General features: G+C 40.2%; 1 protein-coding gene across 1 annotated transcript in view; it reads left to right on the top strand.

Annotated features, from left to right (window-relative positions):
* PPA2 (inorganic pyrophosphatase 2) overlaps positions 1 to 14,734 on the top strand; it is a 38,511-nt gene extending 23,777 nt beyond the window's left edge. Inside the window, exons 8-12 of the mRNA XM_061991894.1 lie at positions 4,779 to 4,906; positions 6,650 to 6,735; positions 8,222 to 8,291; positions 13,498 to 13,537; positions 14,562 to 14,734. Coding sequence (XP_061847878.1) covers positions 4,779 to 4,906; positions 6,650 to 6,735; positions 8,222 to 8,291; positions 13,498 to 13,537; positions 14,562 to 14,590 — 353 coding nt within the window. The 3' untranslated portion in view covers positions 14,591 to 14,734. The remainder of the gene's footprint in view (positions 1 to 4,778; positions 4,907 to 6,649; positions 6,736 to 8,221; positions 8,292 to 13,497; positions 13,538 to 14,561) is intronic.
* The last annotated feature ends 8,690 nt before the right edge of the window (positions 14,735 to 23,424 follow it).

Genomic DNA, 23,424 nt, shown 5'->3' on the forward strand with positions numbered 1-23,424 from the left:
ATCTGATGTGTTTTTCAAGGTTTGACTCAGAAGGGATGAGCGATATTTTCATGCTGTAATTTGGTCTGAAGGTATATGGCATCTTCATGTCAGACAAGAGGTTTTGAAAATCACTTGAAGTAGAAAGTGTGTTTGAAATAGGTTATGACACATCTGACTCTCAAAAGGTCATCTTACCTTCCCTGGGCAAATGGGACAAATTGTGTGTGCTGGATGGCATTTTGGATTTGATTTACTGGCCTGGAATCTTAGCAGCTGTTTTTTTGCTATTGCTCACTGGAAAGGTGCCTGGATATATTCAGCTTGGTTGAACATTGGTGATGTCTGCTGGCTTTATTGTGCTACCTTTTGCTGGCACTGCTGTAGTTAGCTTTGCTGTGTTGCCACGCTTCTTTTCCAACGTGAAACTCAAGATTGGCTTTTTGAGTTAAGTGATCAAAACCTAAATAGCAAAAACAAAGCATATTTTTGTACTTTGTACCATATATTGTTACAGACCCTTGCATGTGAGTGTGTTTATATGCAGAGAAGCAGGCGAGGCCCTGAAAACTTTTGTTGTGTATTTGTGTAAGTGTTTAATATAAAGAAATTAATTATCTGTACTGAGGCTCCCCTCCTACCCTCTCACACCATGCTGTACAAAATACACCACATGCCTTTATATGGAATATAGCTGCTGCTTCCTGCAAATGTTTAGAAGATGTTATTAAAAACATATGTCCTCTCTTCTGACAGACCTTGTTTAAAAAGCTTGCTTCAAGCATGTTGTTTTAGCTTTGCTTGCAAGAAGCAGCATCTGTTGTACTAAAAATGGTAGCTTTGTACAAATGCTTTTGTTACTCTCTTTTGTACAGCCAGATAGAATTGGGATCTACTTTTACATTGGCTCTCTCCCTTGACTGAGAGCAAGCAGCAGTTTTTTGAGCCAGCCCCTAGGGGTTTTCCTTACTGCAACCCTTAATGTGATTAGCTGTCTCTTTTTAACCCTTGGTGTGTACTTGGCAAAATGGGACCTGTGGTTGTACACTATAAAGAAATTACTGCCTAGAGCACAGTGGGTATGTGCTGATAATGTACCTCCAGGAGCCTGACCTTTCTGCCCTGTCACTCTGAGCAGGGGATGTGTGCAGAGATCACATTGCTGTAGGCCAGCTATGCCAGCTACCTGCTTGCTACCTCCTGTACTTTGCTCAGCCCCTTTTGCCATGAGAGTGGGTACATAACTCTAAAGGAAGGCAAGCAGTAAGGATCAGAAAAAGTATCTGCCAGTGCCTGCTGCAGAAAAGACACCAGAGTTGTTTGGGATTTTTTTAAAAATCATAATATGCAGCTAGCTTCTATAGATACTAGTGTAGTAAATCACTATACTGCTTCTCGTAACCTTTTCTTTTACCTTTCTTTGCTTACTCTTCTGAGAATTTTTTTCTCTGCCCAAAGATTCTGTTTGGATTTCAAAGTAGAGGACAAGCTGTCTTTCAAGCTTTTCTATGGTGCCTTCTAATGAACCATTTAAGCTTCATTTGGTGCCCAGTAGCTGTCCTTCATAATAGAAGGTTGTGAAGCATGACGATGAAGGAGAATAACTTGAAAGGAACCAAGGAATAAAAGTAACCATTGTCCCTCTTCTTAAGTCCTCAAAGCTGGTATATATAGCAGCCAAAACTTTAGGGGCCATATAATGCTGTAGCCCGTTTCTATACAGTCATTTTACGTAGGCAAGTTTTATTCCCTTAGAGAGAGTGTGAAATTCAGAGATGATTCTGTCCCTGAAGACAGTCATCCCTGTTTTAAGGAGATAATAAAAGCCTACCCCAAAACCTATTTTAATATTTGAGTTATTTAAAAGAAACATAAACAAAGGCTATAAATCGGGAACACCAGATGAGGAACAGCCCAATTGTCAGTTAGTAGACAGTAAAGCAGTTTGGTTAAACAGTTTTTGTGGGGATAGGAGACAAATAAGCAAGTAGCAGGAATGAGGAAAAGTTAGGAGAGAAGTTTGCTGGAACAGAAACCAGAAAAAAGGAGCTACAGTTTGAGAAAGTATGGAGTTCATCCACTGCTGGGAGCCAAGGAGATTGCTGCAGCAGCCTGGTTTGCTTTGCAGACTTGAGGAGATACTATCTCTTCAACATGTACTAGAAGTTGTGAGTTCAAACCTCACAAGAGGAGGAGATGAAGAGGGCTCAGAATGGGACAAGAGATGTTGCCTGACTCACAGAAATCGATTTGGATTGGAGCTGCAGTTTTATTAGTGCCAAAATGAAGCATCCTGTCTCCAACCAAGACCCTGCCCTTTTCTAAATTGGTCCTTGGTTGATTTTGCCCACTCACTCACCCTGGTGAAGTACTTTTAAACACGTATTCCAGCTAGAAGACCTGTCTCTTGCACAGCCTTTTGTGCCTTTGCTTTTTGTCTGGGATTCTGCCAATGAAACTCCCTAATCTTCTACAGGCAGATGGCCAGCAGGCAAGTTCAAAATGTATTTCACTCTGAGTCCATAAACACGTAGTCCTATTAAGTGTGTGCAAAAGCAAAAATTTACATAGAATTCTTCAAAGTTTTACATTTTATTCTTTGTATAGTATGTGATCCAGTGGAATTTGAGAGTGGCATCTATCTGGTGCATATGAACACTCAGCCTCTTTTCTTGTGTAGGTTTGGTCTCACAGTTCAGTCCATGTGTCATCTCTCTCTCTTCTACAGGGAAGTGAATTGTCTTGAAGCAGAAGACTTTTTCCCTTTTCTGTCTATTGGAGTCCTATGTCCAGTTCTGGGCTGCCCAGCTCAAGAGTGACAGAGAACTTCTGGAGAGAGTCCAGTGCAGGGCCATCAGGATAATCAGGGGACTGGAGCATCTTCCTTATGAGGAAAGGCTGTGGAAACTGGGGCTGTTCAGCTTTGGAGAAGAGGAGACTGAAAGGAGACCTCATTGATACTGACAATATTTAAAAGGTGCATGTTAAGAGGATGGGGCAACATTTTTTTCTGGAGTGTCAAGTGGTAGGACTAGGGGTAACGGACAAAAGCTGGAACACAAAAAGTTCCATTTAAACATAAGGAAAAACTATTTTCTTGTGAGTATGAGGGAGCCCTGGCACAGGCTGCCCAGAAGAGATGTGGAATCTCCTTCTCTGGAGGTTTTCAAAACCCACCTGGGCATGTTCCTGTGTGACCTGATCTAGGCAGACCTGCTTGAGCAAGGGATTTGGACTAGATGATCTCTAGAGGTCCCTTCCAACCCCTACCATTCTGTGATTCTCTTTATAAATACTTGTCTTTATTGAGGTTTACAGGGTAGATTTAAAAAAGATGTTTAGGCACTTAAAGATGGAAAGTACCTGACTAGGTGTCAATTCCGTGGACTAAGCAACCCTGAAAATCTGTTTTTTAGGACTGGATGGACATAAGTGTATCCATCAGGAATCGCTGCCAACCAGGAGATGTCAGTGAGGGAAGCATATCTTTGGGAGAAGAGAACCAAGTAGCCAAGCAGTGTGGAGAGAGATCAAGAGGGAATCGGGAAGGGAGAAATGAGCAATAGCTTGCAAAACACTAGAGAAGGAGAATAACCTCGTGGAGGGTGGCCTGGGCAGAATGATGTTAAGAAATAGCTGGAAGACTGCATGCAAAGCACAGCAATAAAGTCAGCTCTCATTTACTTCAGAAGCGACTATAGGATGGGAATAGATGGAAAGAGAAGGATTACACCAGCTACAGAAAGCATTTGGCTTCTGGAAAGGATAAAATGCTTTATTGTATCAAAATTAATTAGAATTACATTGAAGGCTTTTCCACGTCAATGTATTGCTAGAGAGTTAATTTGCCAAGGGGCTGATAGGACCACCTCGTTACAAGTGAGGAGGAGCAGTGGTAGTCTCACAGGACAACAGGGTGAAATTTGATATGCACAGCAGAAGTAAACGTCAAAGATCACAAACTGCATCTTTGCTGTAGCAGTATAACCCTCAAGCAGAATTACTGTGTGACTGTTTAATGTCTCTGTACCCACTGTGGCAACGCTCACCTCTGCCTCCCAAGGGTGTCCCACAAATGACACGTGTTCCTCTCTGTGTCCCATTCTATCTTTGTGTGGTAGGATTATAGAAGTAAAGCAGAACTGGCTTATCACTGTGAGTATGCAGATACACAGGGCTATTTGGAGATTTAGCGTCTAGTGCTCCTATCTGCCTTGTATCTTACATCTGAATTTGGAAGTAATGTGAGCAAAGGGATGAATGCCTTGAATATAACTTGGAGAAGTCAAGCCTGTCTTTTGTTTTGAGATGCCGCCTTAAAAATCTGTGTGGTGAAATTGGTTTTCACTAAGTGTTCCTTCATTATCAAAAATCCCTGTAGTCCCTGCAGTTTCTGGGGAAAAAAATTACCTCACTGAGTAATCTTAAGTACTGCAAGAGGTACCTACTGAGTTGAAAGCCTATAAATATGGAATTTTCTTCCTCTCCTGTCACAAGTGTCATCCTTTTATTCATTGTCCCTTTGGGTCTTCATTAATGAAGGGCAGGAGGCAACTGGTTTACCTGTTTAGCGTGCCTGTGAAATCATAAGATCTCAGCTATGGGCAGCTAATGTAATAAAGTGACGTTCCCCAATGACTTTGGAAGTGCTCAGTGAAATCAAATTGCTTGCGCATCCTTTATGAGACTCTAAAAACTGAATGCTACAAAAACTGAGTGAAGAGGATCCGTCCTTTTGGTCTTTTAAGGTGTTTTTTGGTTTTTTTTTTTTTTTTGTTTTAAATCTTTTTAATCTACAGATATTGATGATGTGAAGAAGCACAAGCCAGGTTACCTTGAGGCTACAGTTGACTGGTTCCGATTATATAAAGTCCCTGATGGTAAACCAGAAAATCAGTTCGCTTTTAACGGAGAATTTAAAGACAAGGTGAAGATAATCCAGAATTAAAGATGCATTGTTCTGTCATGTGTCCCAGCATTTCTGGGGTTGCAAAGGTCTAACAAAAAGATTTTTTATATGAATACAATTTATTAGGCTTGGAATAAATAATGTTTGCTGCCTTCCATTTAATTCAGGGAATTGTGTAGGTTAAGTGAAGTCTGCAAAAAAACATTCAGTCATAATTCTGATGAAACTTACACACTCATTTAGGTTTTTTCATTTTCCCTGTTAGAGAAGTAAATGGGTTGTCTTTTCAGGTGTTCTTTCAGTCCTGATTGATATTTTTTCCTGACTTTTTTTAAGATTATGCAGTTTACGACAGACAGTGGGTTTTTCATATTTGATATTTACTCAAGGTATACATTTTCCTGGTAATTCTGTATAAAAACATTAGAACTGTTTTGAGCTTGAAATCTGAAAAAAAAAGATTTCTCCCTCTTTTTAGAAAAAATGAATGGCATTTTAAACTATCTATAGTAAAAAATGGCCAGTGTTTGAAAGGAGAATGGACCTGGGAATAGACATTGCTGAAGAAAATAACTCAATTTTTCCAGAGGAAATTGCATGTGATTAGAGTAAAAATGTTTTGCAAATTGTGTATTGCAGGTTCTCTGTAGACTATTTTTGGCAAAGAATGGCAGGTTTTTAATGAATTATGTCCATTTGTTGGCTAGGTTGGCCTTGCAGTGTGCTATCAAAGTTTTAAAATACCTTCTAACCAGCACAGGCAGCTTTACATGTTTTGTCTGGTTTAAGAGATGCCCTGCCTCTCTTGTACTAAAACTGTCTGTTAAATCAGTCGAATGTAGAACTGTAAGACTTAATGACCTGATCTCTCCCATACTCGCCCAGGAACTGCTGTTAGAGGTTATCCTGCTCTGTAAAGCCAAGTGGTCCTCTGTAGCAGCAGTTTGATGATATATCCCTGTCAGGCTATTGGAGTTCAGGCTTGAGGCATTAAATGCCCCAAGATAGCTGGTTAGGAGCACTTGAATAATTCTCAAGCATTTCTAGAGACCCAGGATATGGCGAGGCAGCTGTGGCTGTGCTCCAGCAGCTCTGGTGAAGTTCACAATGTTCCAGTGGCATTTTGCCAAGTCACTCCTTGTTAGGAAATGTGAACGTTCTGTTGGCAACTTTTTGCAAGCCTGTCCAGATAGCATCATCTGGGCACTGAGTGGCTTATTTTACCTCACTTTTTTTTAAGATTTTTCATCCCCACCCAGTCCCCAATAGTACTTTTGTTTTAACCAAACAAAACCTGTTAAGCAGCTGACAATGTTGCATTGTTGTGGATGCCTGTGGTTGGGAAATGAACGAAGTAAATGCAAATTCTGAGGAGAAACCTTAACTCTGACCCTGATGTGCATATGTAACAGAGGAGTCATACATCATACACTTTTTCCCATTTAGGACCTGGTACAGTGTTCTACAACTCTAGGTGTCTGTTTAGCATTTAGTACTGATTTAGGTTTTTTGTGCAGCCTTTGTGTTTTCTGGCTGGAGACTGAGGGAAAGTCATAAACGTGTTGCCAGTGTATTTGACAGATAGTGAAATTTGTTTCTTTTCATAAAAAGGATGTTATATTTTCCAGAAATTTAATGAGGCCTCAAAGGAGGGACCTTAAAATAACACACGAGACAGTATGTTTTAATAAACTAGTTCTGTGGCTCTTTTCCTGTTTAATAACATTTTAATTCATAAAACATTTCCTTGATGTAAACTAGGATTTTGCTGTTGAAATTATTAAATCCACCCATGAATACTGGAAAGCTTTGCTTCATAAAAAGGCTGATGGAGGTACTATTAAGTGGTAAGTATCCAGTCCCATCTTTTCCTCTTTATATTGGTGCCAGTACTGGTGGCATTCAACGTGTGGTGGCTGTATATGAACTGCTTAGATTATTTTGAGGTGAAAGGAATACTTGCAGCTTTGATAATTAATGAATAATAAACTATGATTGACTAGTTGCACCTTGTATGACAGTGATTTCTTCTAAATGGTTCAAAAATATATTAATTTTATAAAAGTGACATAGATTACTTAAACTTTTGAGAATTCCCCTTGAGTGTTCAGGAGCATTTTGGAAGAATCTCAGTATCCTGTGCAAATCTTCTTGTCACTGTTTATTCTGTCCTTCAGTGCTGCACACTTGTGCTGCAAGAGTCTTTTGCGCCTTAGCATTGCATATTTTTCGGGGTTTTTTTCTGGAGTGAGAGAACCAGATTACTGACTTTTACTAGCTTTTGTTCTGGTATAAGTTAAAATAGACTTTATTAAGCTCTCTGAACTGGTTTGTGTTGGCAATTGTGGCACCAGAGGTCCTAAGGAGAAGGCAGGTATCTCCACCTGGTGGTTTCCAAGCTCTGTAGATTGCCATTAGCTAAACGAGAAGGCAAAGGCTGTGGGGAAACCAGTGCTGAGATAGTCACTGTCTTCTACTTTATTGGGAAAATGTGATTTCTCTTGGAGCTGATTGAACACCTTGGCAGTTGGACAGGTCGTTAGCTGTGCTTCAGCATGGCAAGAATCTTGTAGGATAGTACTCAAATTTTGGTATTGATCATTTTAGAGACATTTTGAGCTTCGTGTTGATGAAATTAAAAAAATAATTAAAATTGCAGTCTTGCTTTGTGGAACTGAACTTCTTGCCATTTACTGTCTGGGACCTTTAAAACTCAGTTTTGATGTGAAAGGATATGTATTCATAGGGAATCATTACTGAAAAGTATTTGGACCCAGAGTTTATCTGCTCTCTGGAAGCAGTACAGATATCTATTGGTTTATGTTGGAGCAGAATTTAGACCTGTTTTATCCTTCTTGTTAGACTGCAAACCAAGGGTGGCCTGCCACAGAATCTGCCACAGAATCTGACCAGCCTTCAAGACACAAGAGAGGTGGATGTTCACATCACCTATGCTAGCCACTTAGATATTCTTCAGCTCCCTCAGGAAGTGCCACTTTATCTCTGCTGACTTCTGGAGAAGGATTTAGTTTCCTAACTGTGGTCCTCTGAACTGTACCCAAGTTAGCTGCCAGAAGCACTGAGTATGAGCACTGCTTGCACAATATAGAACACACAGCCTAAATAAAAATGCTCAAACCCAAAGAAACAGAACCCGTCTACACCTCTCTTCCCTCCCAGCATTACTTGTTACTTGGCATTTTTTACTTCCTCATTTCTTTGAGATACACATTTCTGAGTTCTATAGGTGAAGATGTTTGTTTTCCATAGCCACTTAATTGCATGTGTCTCTTCCACTGACTGATAGAAGATGTTTTAAATTTTCTCTTTCAGCACAAATGTTCTAGTGAGTGGCAGCCCATTTTGCTGCAGCGAGGAGGATGCCCAATCGATCGTGCAGTCGGTAAGGATAATATTTACTTTTTCCCTACAATTTTTTTAAGGTGATTAATAAGAAAAAAAAAATCAGTGTGTCAAAACTGAAGTAAAGTACCTAAGTTGAAATGGTCCTAAAACAAAAATTTAGGGTATAAAGTAAAAGGAAGAGCACAAAGGCGGTGGGGGAAATGTAATCATTATACAATAAACCTTTCATTGCAGTGGTCTAATTGTGTTTTCTGGCAGGTTCATTACTGTTCTGGTGGGGTTTTTTTGTTTGTGGATTTTTTTCCTCCCTCTGCAGTGCTGTTTCTTCTGATCCTGAATAGCAAGATGGACTGCTATTTGTATCTACCGTGTTGTCTTCCATCTCCCCTGTTGCCATGAGTTACCACTCAGTGTTAGAACTCATTGACTAGCTGACTGTGGTCCCTAATCACTAAAGGGATCCTTTGTTTGTCTTCTTGCATAATTAAATGCATTGCTGAAAGAAAAAGGGATGCTTTTTTGAATGTTTCTTAAAGAATGCCTGTCATATTCTGAAAATTAACATAAAATTAAAACATGCAGGTTTCCTGTTCAGGCAAGAAAAACGTCCTGCAGGTCTGCTGCTTTCATGTGCAAATGCTAGTGGAGGAAAATTTCTTCCATTTTCAGATATGATAGTTTGAATGCCAGAAATTAAGCAAAGTTATGAGAAATTACATGAAGAAAAGTGCCTCCAAGTATTAAGTTTTTTTTTTTTTAAACTATATACTGTAATTGAGCCCATGCTCATGACCACAGGTGGGAGCATGGCAAGTATTTCAACACTTCTTTAAAAGTACCTTTATGGTTGCACTTGTGAATATTGATTAATTGCACTGTAAGTTTTAAATGAAAGGAACTCACTTTGGAATTCAGATATGGTTTTAGATGTGTCAGTAACATCTATAAGCAAATATTTACAGTAACTTTTAGTGAGTATTTAAATACAACTAAAATTTCAAGTTTAAATGTATTTGGGTGGTGACAAACCTGCAAAGGACTATTTTGCTTTCTGTGCTGTTTGTGCTTTGAAGCATGTAGGATAAATACTTACTTGTTTAAATTGTCAGTATCCATTATTTTGACTCTTAATTACAAATAAAATTTTTTCATGATTTTTTGGGGGGAGGTTAGTAAAACCAGTTCATAAAGTAGGTACCTTGTATCAAACTGTTGTGTCTTTTTTATCATGAGCACTTGCCGCCTTATCAAATATTATCATTTCCTGGCTTTTTTGTGCCTCGCATTATTTTCTTTAAGTGATACTGATTTTGTGAAATTGTCATCACATACTTCTTTCCATCATTCTGTTTCAGTTCAGTCTAAGTATTTAGTCATGTCTTTGTAGGCTATTGTCTCTTGGTACGTTTAAGACAGGGAAAATACTGTTTATAATGCATGCAATTTCTCATCTACAATCACTGAAAAAAGAAAAATGCTCTTGAAATAAAAATGGTGGACAGTCAAACTCTTAATTGTAAACAAGGGGTTTGACTTACACGTTTTAAGCAGGTATCTTTTTGTCTAGTACACTACGCTGCCCACTTTGGTTGTCAGGCATTCATCTCTTTCAAACTGAAGTGAAAGTACGTGAGTGTTGGCTGCAGAATTTTAATGGCTGTGACAATTTTAAATGAAAGCTGCCTGTGTTTAGAGCTTTTAAAAAACAAAACAAAACAAACCCTAAAAGCAGACACATTTTCTTTGAATTTATGTCCCTCTATTAACTTTTGGATAAAAGCAGAAGAATGAAAGCCAAGGTAGAGATTTTCCTATGCAAGTACAGTGAGGAACATATTTCGGCTACTGCAAAATTTCTGAGCTACCTGTGCAGTGAGGGCTAGTTAGTTCCCTACAATTCTGTTTCCTACCTCTGACTCCCATTATGGAATTTTTGAGTGGATGATAATTGCTTTAAATCAGATATATTGAGTTCTCAACAAAACAAAAGGCAACACTCAGTATTGTTAAGAACCACTAATCAGAATTTCATATAGATTTTGATTGGGTAGTTCCTAAGATAGTCCTGTTGATTTCAGTGGAATTGATTGTACTATTATTCGACTTTACAGATGTGAAACTACCATGGCCCGTCTGTATTGTGGAATTTCCACTCCACTGAGTTAGGGTCTAGATGGTGGGCATGTGTACTGTCATCTGTATTGGTGGCAAACTAGGAATGATTCTGTAACTGGTGAAGTTGCCATGTGTAGTCAATCCCAAAGAAAGAGAAGGTAATCTGCCCTTGGGAACACACACTGAACATGTGAACCAGCCAAAATTACACCAGCCTCCTGCAACTACAAACCCAATTGAGTGTTCTCTAGCCTCTGAAAATTGTTTCATTTCTTTCTTAGCTCTTGTATTAGTATATGTTGACTACTAAACCCAGGAGGAATAAAGCATTGTAGCTGAATGTGTTAGTGCTAAGATGTACTGTTTATTTCAGGCTTTTAAGTGTTGCCATCTGTAAAACTGCCCGGCACAGCCAAACCTTGTTTAACATTAATCCTGAGAACTGCTTGCTCACTTGCTCAGTGGAGAAGCTACTGAGGACTTGGAAAGTTGGAAAATCTCCAAGACAATCTATGTATAGTTAGTAGAGCAGTGTTTCTCAGACTTATCGCATAATTCTTCCCTTACAGTATTAGAAAAGTGATCTAGCAAAGCTTTGCTAGATGAGGTCTTTTCTGATAAAATGCAGAACAGTATCTTAGAGGGGAAAATACTGGCTTTTCTTGATAATTTAAAAAAATCTCACAACTAAATTTGAATCTGTGTGCTTACTAATGTGTTTCAAATAATTCATATATAAGCAGGAGAGTCTGTTAACTGCCTTTCTGTCTACATGTTTTCTGTGGGGACATTTCCATTTGGGACTTGGTAGAAACAGAATGTTCTATTCAATGGCCAGTTGTGATACAGTGGATTGGTGGGATTTTTACCTCTCTCCCACCTTTTTGCAGGGTAGTGGGGGGGAGCGTGGGTGTGCATGTTTGGCAAATTGGTAACAACAGCCAAGGAGAAGGCTGAAGTACTCAAAAACTTTAACTCAGTCCTCACTGGCAACTGTTCTTCCCTCTCCGGTCAAGTGGATGGGCCTCAAAGAAGGGGCTGGAGGAGCAAAGTCCCTCCCACTGTAAGAAACAATCAGGTTCATGACCACCTGAGGAACCTGAATGTAGATAAGTCTACAGGATTTGATGAAATGCATCCCAGAGTCCTGAGGAAATTGGCAGATGTGGTTGCCAAGCCAGTCTCCATGATATTTGAACAGATGAAGTCCCTGGTGACTGGAAATGGCAAAATATTGCACCCATTTTTAAAAAAACATCAAGAGGAAGACACTGGGAACTAGCAACCTGTCAGTCTCACCTCTGTTCCTGTGAAGATCATGGAACAGATCCTCCTGGAAGCTGTGCTAAGGCACATGGAGGACAGGGAGGTGACTTGAGACAGCCAGCACACCTTCATCCAGGGCAAGTCTTGTCTGACCAACCTAGTGGTTTTCTGTAATAGAGTGACTGAATCAGTGGACAGGGAAAGAGCCATGAATGACATCCATCTGGACCTCTGTAAGGCTTTTTACAGGGTCCCCCACAACATCCTTATCTCTAAATTGAAGAGATAGATTTGATGAATGGACTGTTTGGTGGATAAAGATTAGCTGGATGATCACATCCAGAGGTAGTGACCAATGGCTCAGTATCTGGGTGGAGACTGATGACAAGTGGTATCTCTCAGGGGTCCATACTAGGACCTGTATTGTTTAATATCAGTGACCATAGACAGTGGAATTGAGTGTACCTTCAGCAAGTTTGCAGGTGACACCAATCTGAACTGTGTGATTGACACACCTGAGGGACAGGATTCCATCCAAATGGACCCAGACAAGCTTGATAAGTGGACCCATGTGAATGACGTGTGGTTCAATGAGGCCAAGAGCAAGGGTCTGCACATGGATCAGAGCAACGCCAGTAGAGGCTGGGGAATGATGGGATTGGGAGCAGCCCTGTGGAAAAGGAACTGAAGATATCGATGGATTTAAAACTGGACATGAGCTGCCAATGAGCACTCACAGCCCAAAAAGCCAACTGTATCCTGGGCTACATCAATAGAAGAGTGGCCAGCAGATCAAGGGAGGTGATTCTGCTCCTCTACTCCACTCTTGTGATACTGCACCTGGAGTGCTGCATTTCAGCTCTGGGGTCCTCAGCACTGTCCTTGAAATTGTTTCTTTTGTGCATGGTTCACCTAAGTGATTACTCCTGAGGTTATCTGCTTGGGTAAGGGTAGTTGGAGTGAGTTTGTGTCACGTAAAAGCCAACATCCGCTCAGTTTTTGGCACTTAATTTGTGTGTGAGAGCGAGTGTAGCAGGATTCCTTGTGCCGAGATGCTCTCTTTCCCATCAGTTAGGTCAACTGGAAAACTTGTGTGTGTTTGAGGAGCTGATGAAAAGGAAGGGGATTGTTGCTGTGGAAGTAACTAGCATCCTTACCATGAGGCAGGTTGCCTCCAGCTGGTGTTAAAACTGGATTTAATTGTGTCCTTTAAGTAACAGAGTGAGATACAACGTGTAATACTGCAACTGAGTAGCAGTGTACCCAGCTTTGAAATAGACCTGGACTTACAGACCGACATTTAAAAATGATTGTCCATAAAAAGTCATTTTCCACAGATCTTAATCCTACTCTGTCAAAATGTGGTTGTAAAAGGATTTAATTGCACGTTCATTTAAAAATGTTTGCATATGTGTAGTGTAAAATGTGCATGTATTCACATGTGTACCTTTACCTTCATACTGAAACACTTACAGTAACGTAATTGGAAAGGCGTTTTTATTCTTTTGTATGTAAACAGTAAATACTGTTATCCTTAAAGGCAATACAGTAGAAGAATCCCCTTTACATTAAGGTAAAATGTTACTTTGTCACACATTATTAATGTCTTTGTTTTGTCATTTATGAGCAACCAAGAAACTTGAGCTGTAGTTACAGGGAGGAAGAAAAAAAAAGAGAGGGGAAATACTCTTAAGTTAGAGAGGATTTATCCTGTGAGGGTGACAGAAAGTTCTGTTTTTGTTAATATCTCTTGACTTCAAGCAGTAAAATAGCCTTGAGTTTGGGTGGTGCCTGTGAAACTTTTTGACTAAATGCAGATATGTTGGGTTGATCTATTTATTTATTTATTTATTTATTTGTAGACACCAGTGCCTGTGAACGGAGATTCTGTTTCCCCAGAGGGTACGTTTTTCCCTAAATGCCATGCTATTTCTTTTATTGTTTGCTTTAAAAATTGACATAGAGACTATGGTGTTGAAAAGAGGTGATTTTCTACACATGAGAATGATAATAGTTACATTCTATCAGACTGCCATCTCTGTCTCATGTTAAATACAACATGGGCATAAAGTCGTGGATGGTTTGTGGGAGATGACTTTTGAGTGTGAAAATATAGTCTAGATAAAAGCATGGGAGGAGTTATTTTTTTTTCTGTCACTGATCATGGAAGGTAAATGCATGACATTTGTCCTTTTTAAAAGGAGAAAGGTTACTTTGCCTTAGTTTTTGTCATTCCCAGTAGCTAACTAACAAATAAACAGCCCATTTTCCTACAAGTGACATGACCATACTTAATTTTCAAAGGTAAGTTCTAAAGATAAAATCCTTTCTTTCGCTGTTGCCACTGTTTTTCTTGTTATGAGAGCACATGTTTTTTGGCAAGAAATGAGAAGAACAACCTTGAAACAGATAGGTTTTTTACTGGCAAGGACTATAGAACAGAAAGACATAGGGGCTTTTTGAGTTGGGGGATGTTACAGAAACACTGAGTAACTTAGTCATGAGTCAAGTTCCAGATTGTTTGCAAAGCAACATCTGTGTAGTCCATGTCATGGAAAAGCAAGTTGCATTCAATTTGCCCTTATGTGGTATGCCAGTAAATAGCATTTATTTATGAAGTATTACGTCTCAGCCCTCTGAGAGACAACTGAACATAATCTGTCTGAACTTTGATGTTTTTCCAGGGATGGTCATGACAGTGTTGTAACTTGTTGCAAGATTGTTTCAGCCAAACTGTTCAAGTGAACAGATACTATTTTGAGGCAGTGCTTTACATAGGCTGGGGGTAGAGCTCACCCCAAAATATTGTCATGAGAGGGGAGATAGCTGAAAGGGCAGAGTGTTGCTTTTTGAAATGTTTGTGTCTGGCTAGTTGTATGGAACTAATGTAATTCTTGCTGTGTATTTTTTTATTATTATTTTTTAGTTGATTCCTGGCACTTTTTTCCCAAGTGATCGATGAAGTGTTCTGAAGCTATATCATCAGATCTTAAAGTCGTCCCCTTTTTGAAGGCAGGCAAAAGCAGTAATTATTGAATTCCTGTTTGAAACAACTTGTGTAAGCTTTCTCTTGTGTAAATAAACACTGACATTATGAAATGACTGTTTCCTTTCTATGTCTGTCTTTGTGGAGGGTGGAGCAGAGGGAAGAGGAGAGTTTGCTTGCTTGTTTGTTTCTGAATCTCACAACTCCAGAGTTGCTCTTACCCACTCATGAAGTGGGTGTCAAATGAGATGGGAGATAAGATGTCTTCAACCTTGTTCTTCAGATTTTGGAACAATCCAGAATGGTCAGGTGCATAGAAGACTGTTAAGTTGTTATCTTAAGGCTTGTCTGTTCACCCTGACAATAATCTTTTTCCAATGGACAATAGTCTTTATGCAGCAGTTTACCATGTTCTTCACTATGTGTCTGTGCTTGGTTTCCTGAGTTGTGTTCACTTCTGTACTCACTTACGTCTGCGTACTTCGTAGAGCTGTGAGTAGAGCTTTAACAAAACAAATACAACTTCACTTCAAAGAGTTACTCAGCTAGGAAGGGCTAATACCGTAACAGCTGAAGTAAGGATGCACGTGTGCTCTCTGTACTGCGTCCTGTTTGGTAACTTGGGTGTTTCATCACACAGGAAGGGCTTTCCTTATTGAGAGCTTCTATTTTTAGAATTGTGTATGCCTGAAAGCTTTTAATAGTTCCTCATTCAGTGAAACAAGATTAATACAGTGCATAGAACTGAGTTTTGTGCTTTCATGGTAAAAATATCTGCCATTTTCTTCTACTGTAGGATTATGTCTGACCTACCTGTACTCACAGTGTTCGTTAAAAACAAAACAAAAAAAGCACCATCTGTTAGGTAGAAAGAAAGGAAATGACAATATATACAGGCAGCTTTATCCAGCTTGTTCCTGAGACCAAAGGTGGCCATTGCCTGCCGTGTATGATGACTGAAACAAAAGGATAATATTGCTGACACGTGATGGGAATGGAAGATGAAGAGCTGAAAAAGTTAGACAGTGGGTTGCCACAGCGGCTTGCCACAGAGGAATAAGTTTTCCTTACAAAAATAAATTATTAATAACAAAAATTTGGGGAATGTTTCTTTCATTTTAGGAGATTCTTTTCCTTGTTTAGAAATTTTCTTCTAGAGTACTGTCGAGTGCAGAAGCACCAGTCACTTGAGAGATGTCAGTTTGAGCCTTAGCACTTATGAGCAGCTGGAGTTCTGTCTGTATGTAGTTTTGCATTACTTCATACACAGAGTTTAGTTGTGGTATGAAAAATGCAACATAAACGTCAGGTATTAAGGACTACATTTTTTAAAGTAAAGGGATAAGTTATCTCCAACATACATTTAAACTACTGATTTCATAGAATCAGAATGGTAGGGGTTGGAAGGGACCTTTAGAGGTCATCTAATCCGATCCCCCCTCCCAAAGGAGGTCAACCTAGGTCAGGTCACAGAGGAACACGTCCAGGTGAGTTTTGAAGACCTCCAGAGAAGGAGACTCTACAACTCCTTTGAGCAGCCTGTGCCAGGGCTCCCTTATAGGAAAGAAGTTTCTCTTTATGTTTAAATGTAATTTTTTGTGTTCCAGCTTCATCCCATTAGCCCTTGTCCTGTCACTAGCTACTAGATACAAAAGGGAGGTCCCAACCTCCTGATATCCACCATTTTTATACTTGTAAATATTAATGATATTCCCACCCCTCAGTCTCCTCCAGACTAAACAGCCCAAGTTCCCGCAGCCTTTCCTTGTATGAAACATGTTCCAGTCCCCTGATCATCTTGGTGACCTTGCACTGGGCCCCCTTCAGAAGTTCCCTGTCTTGAGCTGAGAAGCCCAGAACTGGACACAGGACTCCAGATGAGGCCTCACCAGGGCAGAGCAGAGCATGAGGAGAACCTCCCTTGACCTACTCAGCATGCTCGTCTTGATGTTTCTTTTAATACTTTAGAATTCTTAAGTATGTGCAGCGTTATACCTACAGATAAAATATCCTTTTTAAAAAAGAAAGAGTAAATACTTCCCCGGTGACTTAACTTCACATACAGTCTCTCACTATGAGATTACTGCAGTTAAGAGGCAAATTCTTCCTTCTGGAGTGCAAAACAGCAGCTGTATTTGCCTGTAAGGTGGTACCTTTAAGAAGCTTTATGTTCTTCAGAGTGCTTAAGGACAGCTGAACAATGAAGGACTTCATGTAAAATCAGAGTCTACCCTTAGACAATGGTCACTGCCATCCTTTCCTGGTGAGGTTTTTTTTGGTTTTTTTCTTTTGAGACATAGAACGAAAGGTTGTATGTGTGTGAAAAGCAGGTGTTGGTTACAAACATACTCATGCTGAACTATCAAGAGTAGGTCAGAAGTTACTATATTTTTCTTTCAAATAATTTTAGTTGCATTTTTTAAATTGTAACTGTGCTGATGGTGTGTGGCTAGGAATTCAGAAGGAGAAGCAGATTTCTAGGTCAAATTAGACTTTGTGCAAGGAAATAAGGACTAGTACTTGGGAAAACTGAAAACTGAAGTGATTGGACATGCCTAACGCTATCATGAGTTTGAAAATGTTAAGAATATCTCTTACATGTGGAGTATACAGATGACCCTCTTGTCTTCAGACTGCTTTCAGCATGTGCTTGTGTACCTTTTTAAAGGTTTTTCCCAAGCAGAATAAAAAGATGCCATTCTATGATTCTGTGCAGTGTGTCGTGTAGCCTTACAGCTAAAATGTACTGAATGCTACTGACACAGACAGTTCTGAAACGAAGTGTCATGAAATAACTGCGGAGAGAATGTCTGCTAATAAGAAGAATGAGGGGGGAGAGGGGTGAGACAGAATATGTTTTTCAGGTCTCCTCAGGAAAAACAAATCTGTGCCTTAAACATGTAATTTATTTATTTTCTTTGGCTTTTTTCACTCTGTGTTTGTATGCCTGTATTGTTGTATTTAAAATTGATTTCATTGTAGTGGGAAGCTTAGTGGAGCTGTGTCCACTTCTTGGTAGTTTTCATATCTGATACTGATATCTCATGGTAAAATATTTTGATGAGAAATAATTATTATTTCCCACCTCCCCCTCAAAAAAACCCCACCATAACTGTATTCTGTCTGCTAAATATATACTCCAGATATGTGTATCTTGCTTTCAAGGATGACTTTGTATCTCAATATCCTCTTTTTGTCTGTTTTGTACAGAGTTTACTTTTTTTTTCCTCTCACTTGTGATGGCGAATGTTCTTTTTACATATGTAAAAAGCTGCTCAAACATCAGCTGCTGCTTAAAATAGTATCTTCTACTGACATGGAATCCCCACTTCGGTCCCCCAGTCAAAAAAGGGCTTTGAATTTTATTTATGTGGAAATAATGCTCATTCTTTAAAGCATGAAAATAAAAGGATTGTGAAAGTAGTATGCTGTTGTCCCTGGTAGAATGTAATGGTCATGCTGTTGATAACAACAGACATCCTCTGAAAACCTCCAAAAGAATAGAGAGTAATTCTGGATGTGTTTGGGCAAACTGTTCATTGGTGTTATGCAAGGAGAATGCTTTGCCTGTGGTTGCCACTTGTATTAACAATTTAGAGCTGCAGCATGAAGCAGTCCTAAACCGACCAAAGTATTTCATACCTGCCTTTTATTGGGATTAAGTTTTTTAATAGGTTGTAGTTCAGTTTTAGTTCAGTTAAAAAGCAAAACTAATATTGAGTCAGTAAGGTGCAAGTTGGTGGGTGTTTTCCTTGCCCTTGCTGTAAAGCTAAGGTGATTTCTTACCAGGTTTGATAAACCTGAGTTCCCGCCTCCTGAGGACACGAGATCTGGGATTTAGAGAACCAAAGTAAAAATTTAGCTGGAAGAGAAGACAGATCTGGGAGGTTCAGGCAAACGAAAGTAATGAATACAACATTAAATAGAAATGACTGAAATGCTTTAAAACAATTTTGCCTAAATATTGCAGCAATACTTAGTGATGCTGATTTCATGCAACTGGAGAGGTCAGTAGGATGCATTTACCAAGGGAGAACATTTACCCACCACACATGAAATTGCATCTCCTAAGTGCATGGGGTGAAAACAACAGAAAGCAGAAATTGTCTTTATTGCTGGGTTGACTTTGAGAGTCTTTTGGGTTGTGCAGAGATCAGTGAGTGATCAGCAGTGTTGTCTGATGCCTCCAAATAGTCTTTGATTTCTCACCGCTTTACTGTTCTGTGCAGTAGGATGCTGGAGGTGTGCAGTGCTCTCTTCCTGAATCTACTGATGGGATGGGTACTAGAAGGTGGATGAAAAAAAGACAAGCTCTTTGCAGTAGGTTGTCACTTTGTGATTAGTTGTTGGCTTTGGCTGATTAATTCTTTTCTAGTTCTTGTGGCAGAAGCTTCAAAGTGTCCTTCAGTGTCCTTCTTGTAGTGAGGGGCAGAAAGTTGTACACAGTATTTGAGTGCTCAGTACAAGGGGACAGTCACCTCCTTGGTCCTGCTGGCCACAATGTTTCTGATACAAGCCAGAATGCCATTGGCCTTCTTGGCCACCTGGGCACACTGCTGGCTCATGTTCAGCCATCTGTCGATTAACATCCCCAAGTCCTTTTCTGCAGGACAGCTTTCCAGCCACTCTGCCCCAAGCCTGTAGCATTGCCTGGGGTTGTTGTTGCCCAAGCACAGGACCTGGCACTTGGACTTGTTGAATCCCATGCGATTGTCCTCGGCCCATCAATCCTGCCTGTCCAAGTCCCTCTGAAGAGCCTTCCTGGCCTCAAGCAGGTCTATGCTTCCCCCCAGCTTGGTGTCATCAGCAAATTTACTGAGGGTACACTCAATCTCCTCATCCAGGTCATTGATAAAGATCTTTTGTATAGTGTGATATATATACAATATATATATGATCTTTTTGTATAATATGTTGGTAGAGGGGCTGACCAGAAGGATTCACTTACAGTCATGGTAATGTGGCCATTCCATATGTTAAACAGAACAGGCGCCAGCATGAAGCCCTGGGGAACACCACTGGCGACCAACCGCCAGCTGGATTTAACTCCCTTCACTACCACTCCCTGAGCCTGGCCATCCAAGCAGTTTCCCACCCTTCTCAGAATAGGTCCATCCAAGCTATAGGCAGCCAGTTTCTCCGGGAGGATGCTGTGGGAGTTTGTGTCAAAGGCCTTACTGAAGTCCAAGTAGACAACATGCACAGCCTTACCTTTATCCACAAAGCAGGTCACCTTGTAGAAGGAGAACAGGTTAGACAGGCATGTTCATGAAGCCGTGCTGACTGGGGCTGTACCCTTGATCGTCCTGGATGTGCTTCACGATGGCACTGAGAATGATCTGCTCCATAACCTTCCTTGTTACCAAGGTCAGGCTGACAGGTCTGTAGTTTCCAGGAGCCTCCTTCTGACTTTTCTAGCAGATGGATGTCACAAGAACAATGTGCCAGAGTGCTGCTGCCCATTACCTTTTACTTTAGAACATCTTCATAGTTTCAAGATTCTTTAGAGGTGTTACCTAGTTTAATACTAACTGGGTTTTTTATTGCCTTTGGAAGAATATTATATACATTAGCCAGGTATTACTGCACATATGCAAATGTTTGTGTTCAGTTGCCCTCCTTGTGGTTTGCTTTTGTATATGCATTAATGCTTGCATGGAAAGTAAGGGGATTTTTTCAGACCTGAAGATCTGCTTTTGTGTTGGTGCCAATCACAGAATATACGTTTGGAAAAGACCTTTAAGGTCATAGAGTCCAACCACTAACCTCACACTGCCAAGCCCATCATGTAACTAAACCACATCCCTCAGCACCTCATGTATGTGTCTTTTAAATATCTCCACCACCTCCCTTGGAAGCCTGTTCCAGTGCTTAATATCTGTCTTGGTGAAAATTTTCTTCCTAATGTCCAATCTAAACCTCATCTGGTGCAACTTGAACCCATTTCCTCTTGACCTGTTATTCGTTACTAGGGAGATCAATCCCCACCTCACTACAACTCCCCTTCAGGTAGTTGCAGAGAGTGATCGTGTCTCCTTTCAGCCTCCTCTTCTCTTGACCAAACGGCCCCAGTTCCCTCAGCCTCTCCTCATCAGACTTGTTCTCCAGATTCTTCACCAGCTTTGTTGCCCATCTCTGGACACACTCCAGCACCTCAGTGTCTTTCCTGTAGTGAGGGGCAGAGAACTGAACATAGTATTCGAGGTGCAACCTCACCAATGCTGAGTACAGAGGGACAATCACTTCCCCGGTCCTGCTGGCCACAATATTTCTGATACAAGCCAGAATGCTGTTGGCCTTCTTGGCCACCTGGGCACACTGCTGGCTCATGTTCAGCCATCTGTTGATTAACATCCCCAAGTCCTTTTCTGCAGGACAGCTTTCCAGCCACTCTGCCCCAAGCCTGTAGCATTGCTGGGGGTCGTTGTGGCCCAAGTGCAGGACCTGGCACTTGGCCTCGTCCCATCGATCCAGGCTGTCCAAACATACATCACTGACCAGTCCTGTAGGTTCTCTTTTGAGGTTAAAAGAGTAAGTGTAGTGTCTGAAATGTCTTCACTTTGTAGCCGTTACTAGCTTTGTGTTTATTTATTGATGCATATATCAGGACAGACATTGGAATGTAATGACACTGGTTTGTCTACTGTGTATCTGAATGCTATCTGCTGCTATTATAACCAACTGCAGGTTTGGGGATTTTCTTAAACATTTTGTATTTCACATTTTAAATACACTGAAGAATAAACATCTACCTGGTGTCAAAAGCCCTGGGTTGGAATACAAAAAATAACTTGAAATTCTGCTTTTCTGTAGTGTAACTTGTGGGCTTGGGCAGGTCATGTAATTTTTGTGCTGCATGTAAAACAGGTAGAAAAGTTTCTTCTGTGAGTGTTCTGATTTTTAGCAGAGACCTGACACTTCCCCAACACTGAGAGAGGAACTCCTTCCAGTGACTAGGAAAGGTAGGATACATTTGGCTTTGTTTACAGTGAGAAGATTATATATACTGGCAGGCTTTCTGAAGGATTTGACTGAAGATGCAGGCTTTCATAGTCAGACTGATCTGCCTGGGGTTGTCTGATGGTGTAATTATCATAAGAGTGAAAGGAGCATCAATGGTGGCAAAAGTTCAAGGTGTAAATTGTCATCTTGGGTCTTGTGACTTCTGCAAGAGACTGGGCTCTATTCTTAAACAGGTCTTTGGGTCCTCTAATGGCTTATGAGTGCCATTTCTGGAGTGCAGAAAAGCCAGTTTCAAAGTCTAACTCGTGACCACCTGGGAGTTCAGAGCATTTTAACTCTAAATCATAGGAGACCTGGGAACAAAGCAGGTTTAAGAGTCAAAGTGAAAATATCCTGCTAGTTCCTGCTATTTAAAAGGCCTACCATATGGTAAAAAATCATATCTAGCTGAGCGGCATTTGGCAGCCTGCTCTCCCTGGAGAGCTGGGATTGAGAGGGAAGACATGGTCAGGTGAGGACAAAATGCCCCTGACAGAGCCATTCTGAAAATTTACTTCTTGTCTTGTTACTGCCTTGCTTTAACTAGATTATTTATTCTTTGTATGTGATAATTGAGGAATTAAGAATTTAGGAATTCCTAGACCTTTATTTGGGCAGTTTTCTGACTTGGGCAAACTATGTAGATCTTTCGTTTTTTATGTCTATAAATAGGGACAGTATGTTACAGTGATGTTGTGGGCATTATTTACTTAACTTTAAACATCAAGGAAGCCTTATTGCTAACAGATGTCTCTCTGACCCTATAGGTTGACAGCACAAAGCTTCTAAGCTTTCAGACAAGAGGAGTTTTGGGATCTTGTCAAAGAAAGTTTCAATAACTCTGTGTGTGTGGAAGGAAAGTCCTGCAAGAGAAAAGGGGTCAGGGTACGAGCAGGGCACCTGAGCAAGGATCATTGTGTAGCACATATGAAAAGAAAGTTGTGGCTTGTGCAACTCACTGGGAAAACAACGAGAGAATGAGGGGACTCAAGTGAGGGAAAGGGAAATGACATCTCCAATCCTAATACAAAATTTGAGATTCATGTTTTTCTGGACCGAAAATGTCATCAGAACATCTTTATCTGTTATCTACAAGTCACGGTGTTGCTCCCTGATTATTATAATCTGCTTTGTAAAAGTAGCTCTCATTTATTTAGCTCTCTATCATGAGCTGGAATGGTTTGTGGGACCTCCAACTGAAATGTAAATCAGCCTTAGATGGTCTCTTATTTCAATTCACACTTCTTGGAAGAAGCAACACAGTTTTTGAAAATAGCATAATGATGTTTCTCTGACGTGCAAGCTCTTTGTTATATACGTAGTACAGCCAGTCTGAATCATATCAGTATGCTTAAGGTCTGCCTGAAAGTGTAATGTATGCAAGTTGCACAGCATGTGCTGTTTTTCACAGAATGTGTGATCTGGTGATCCCATGTGAGAAAAACAAAGAGTTATTTTTTCAAATAAAAAGAGGGGGGTGAGGGGGGAATGCCCTTTACGAGGAAGAGACCAAGCAAACTGTAGCAGTTAATGAACATATGCATGCCAGCTCCTAACACAAAAGGATTTTTTTCCTTTTAACTTAAAAAACCTGACCCCTTTCTAAATACAGGTTCTTTAAAGTAAGTGTATAAAAAATTATTTCTTTGTGATGATTACTTGCATAGTGAATAGAGGTAGCTGAATCATTGCCAATTCTCTTCTGTAATCATCGAGTTTTGCCTTCTGAGTGTTCAAATGGTATGTTTTTCCATTTAAAAATTCTTCATTTTGAAACAAAGTTGCACTGAAGTCTTCTGAC

The sequence above is a fragment of the Colius striatus genome, chromosome 3 (assembly GCF_028858725.1).
Source record: "Colius striatus isolate bColStr4 chromosome 3, bColStr4.1.hap1, whole genome shotgun sequence".
Lineage (NCBI taxonomy): Eukaryota > Metazoa > Chordata > Aves > Coliiformes > Coliidae > Colius > Colius striatus.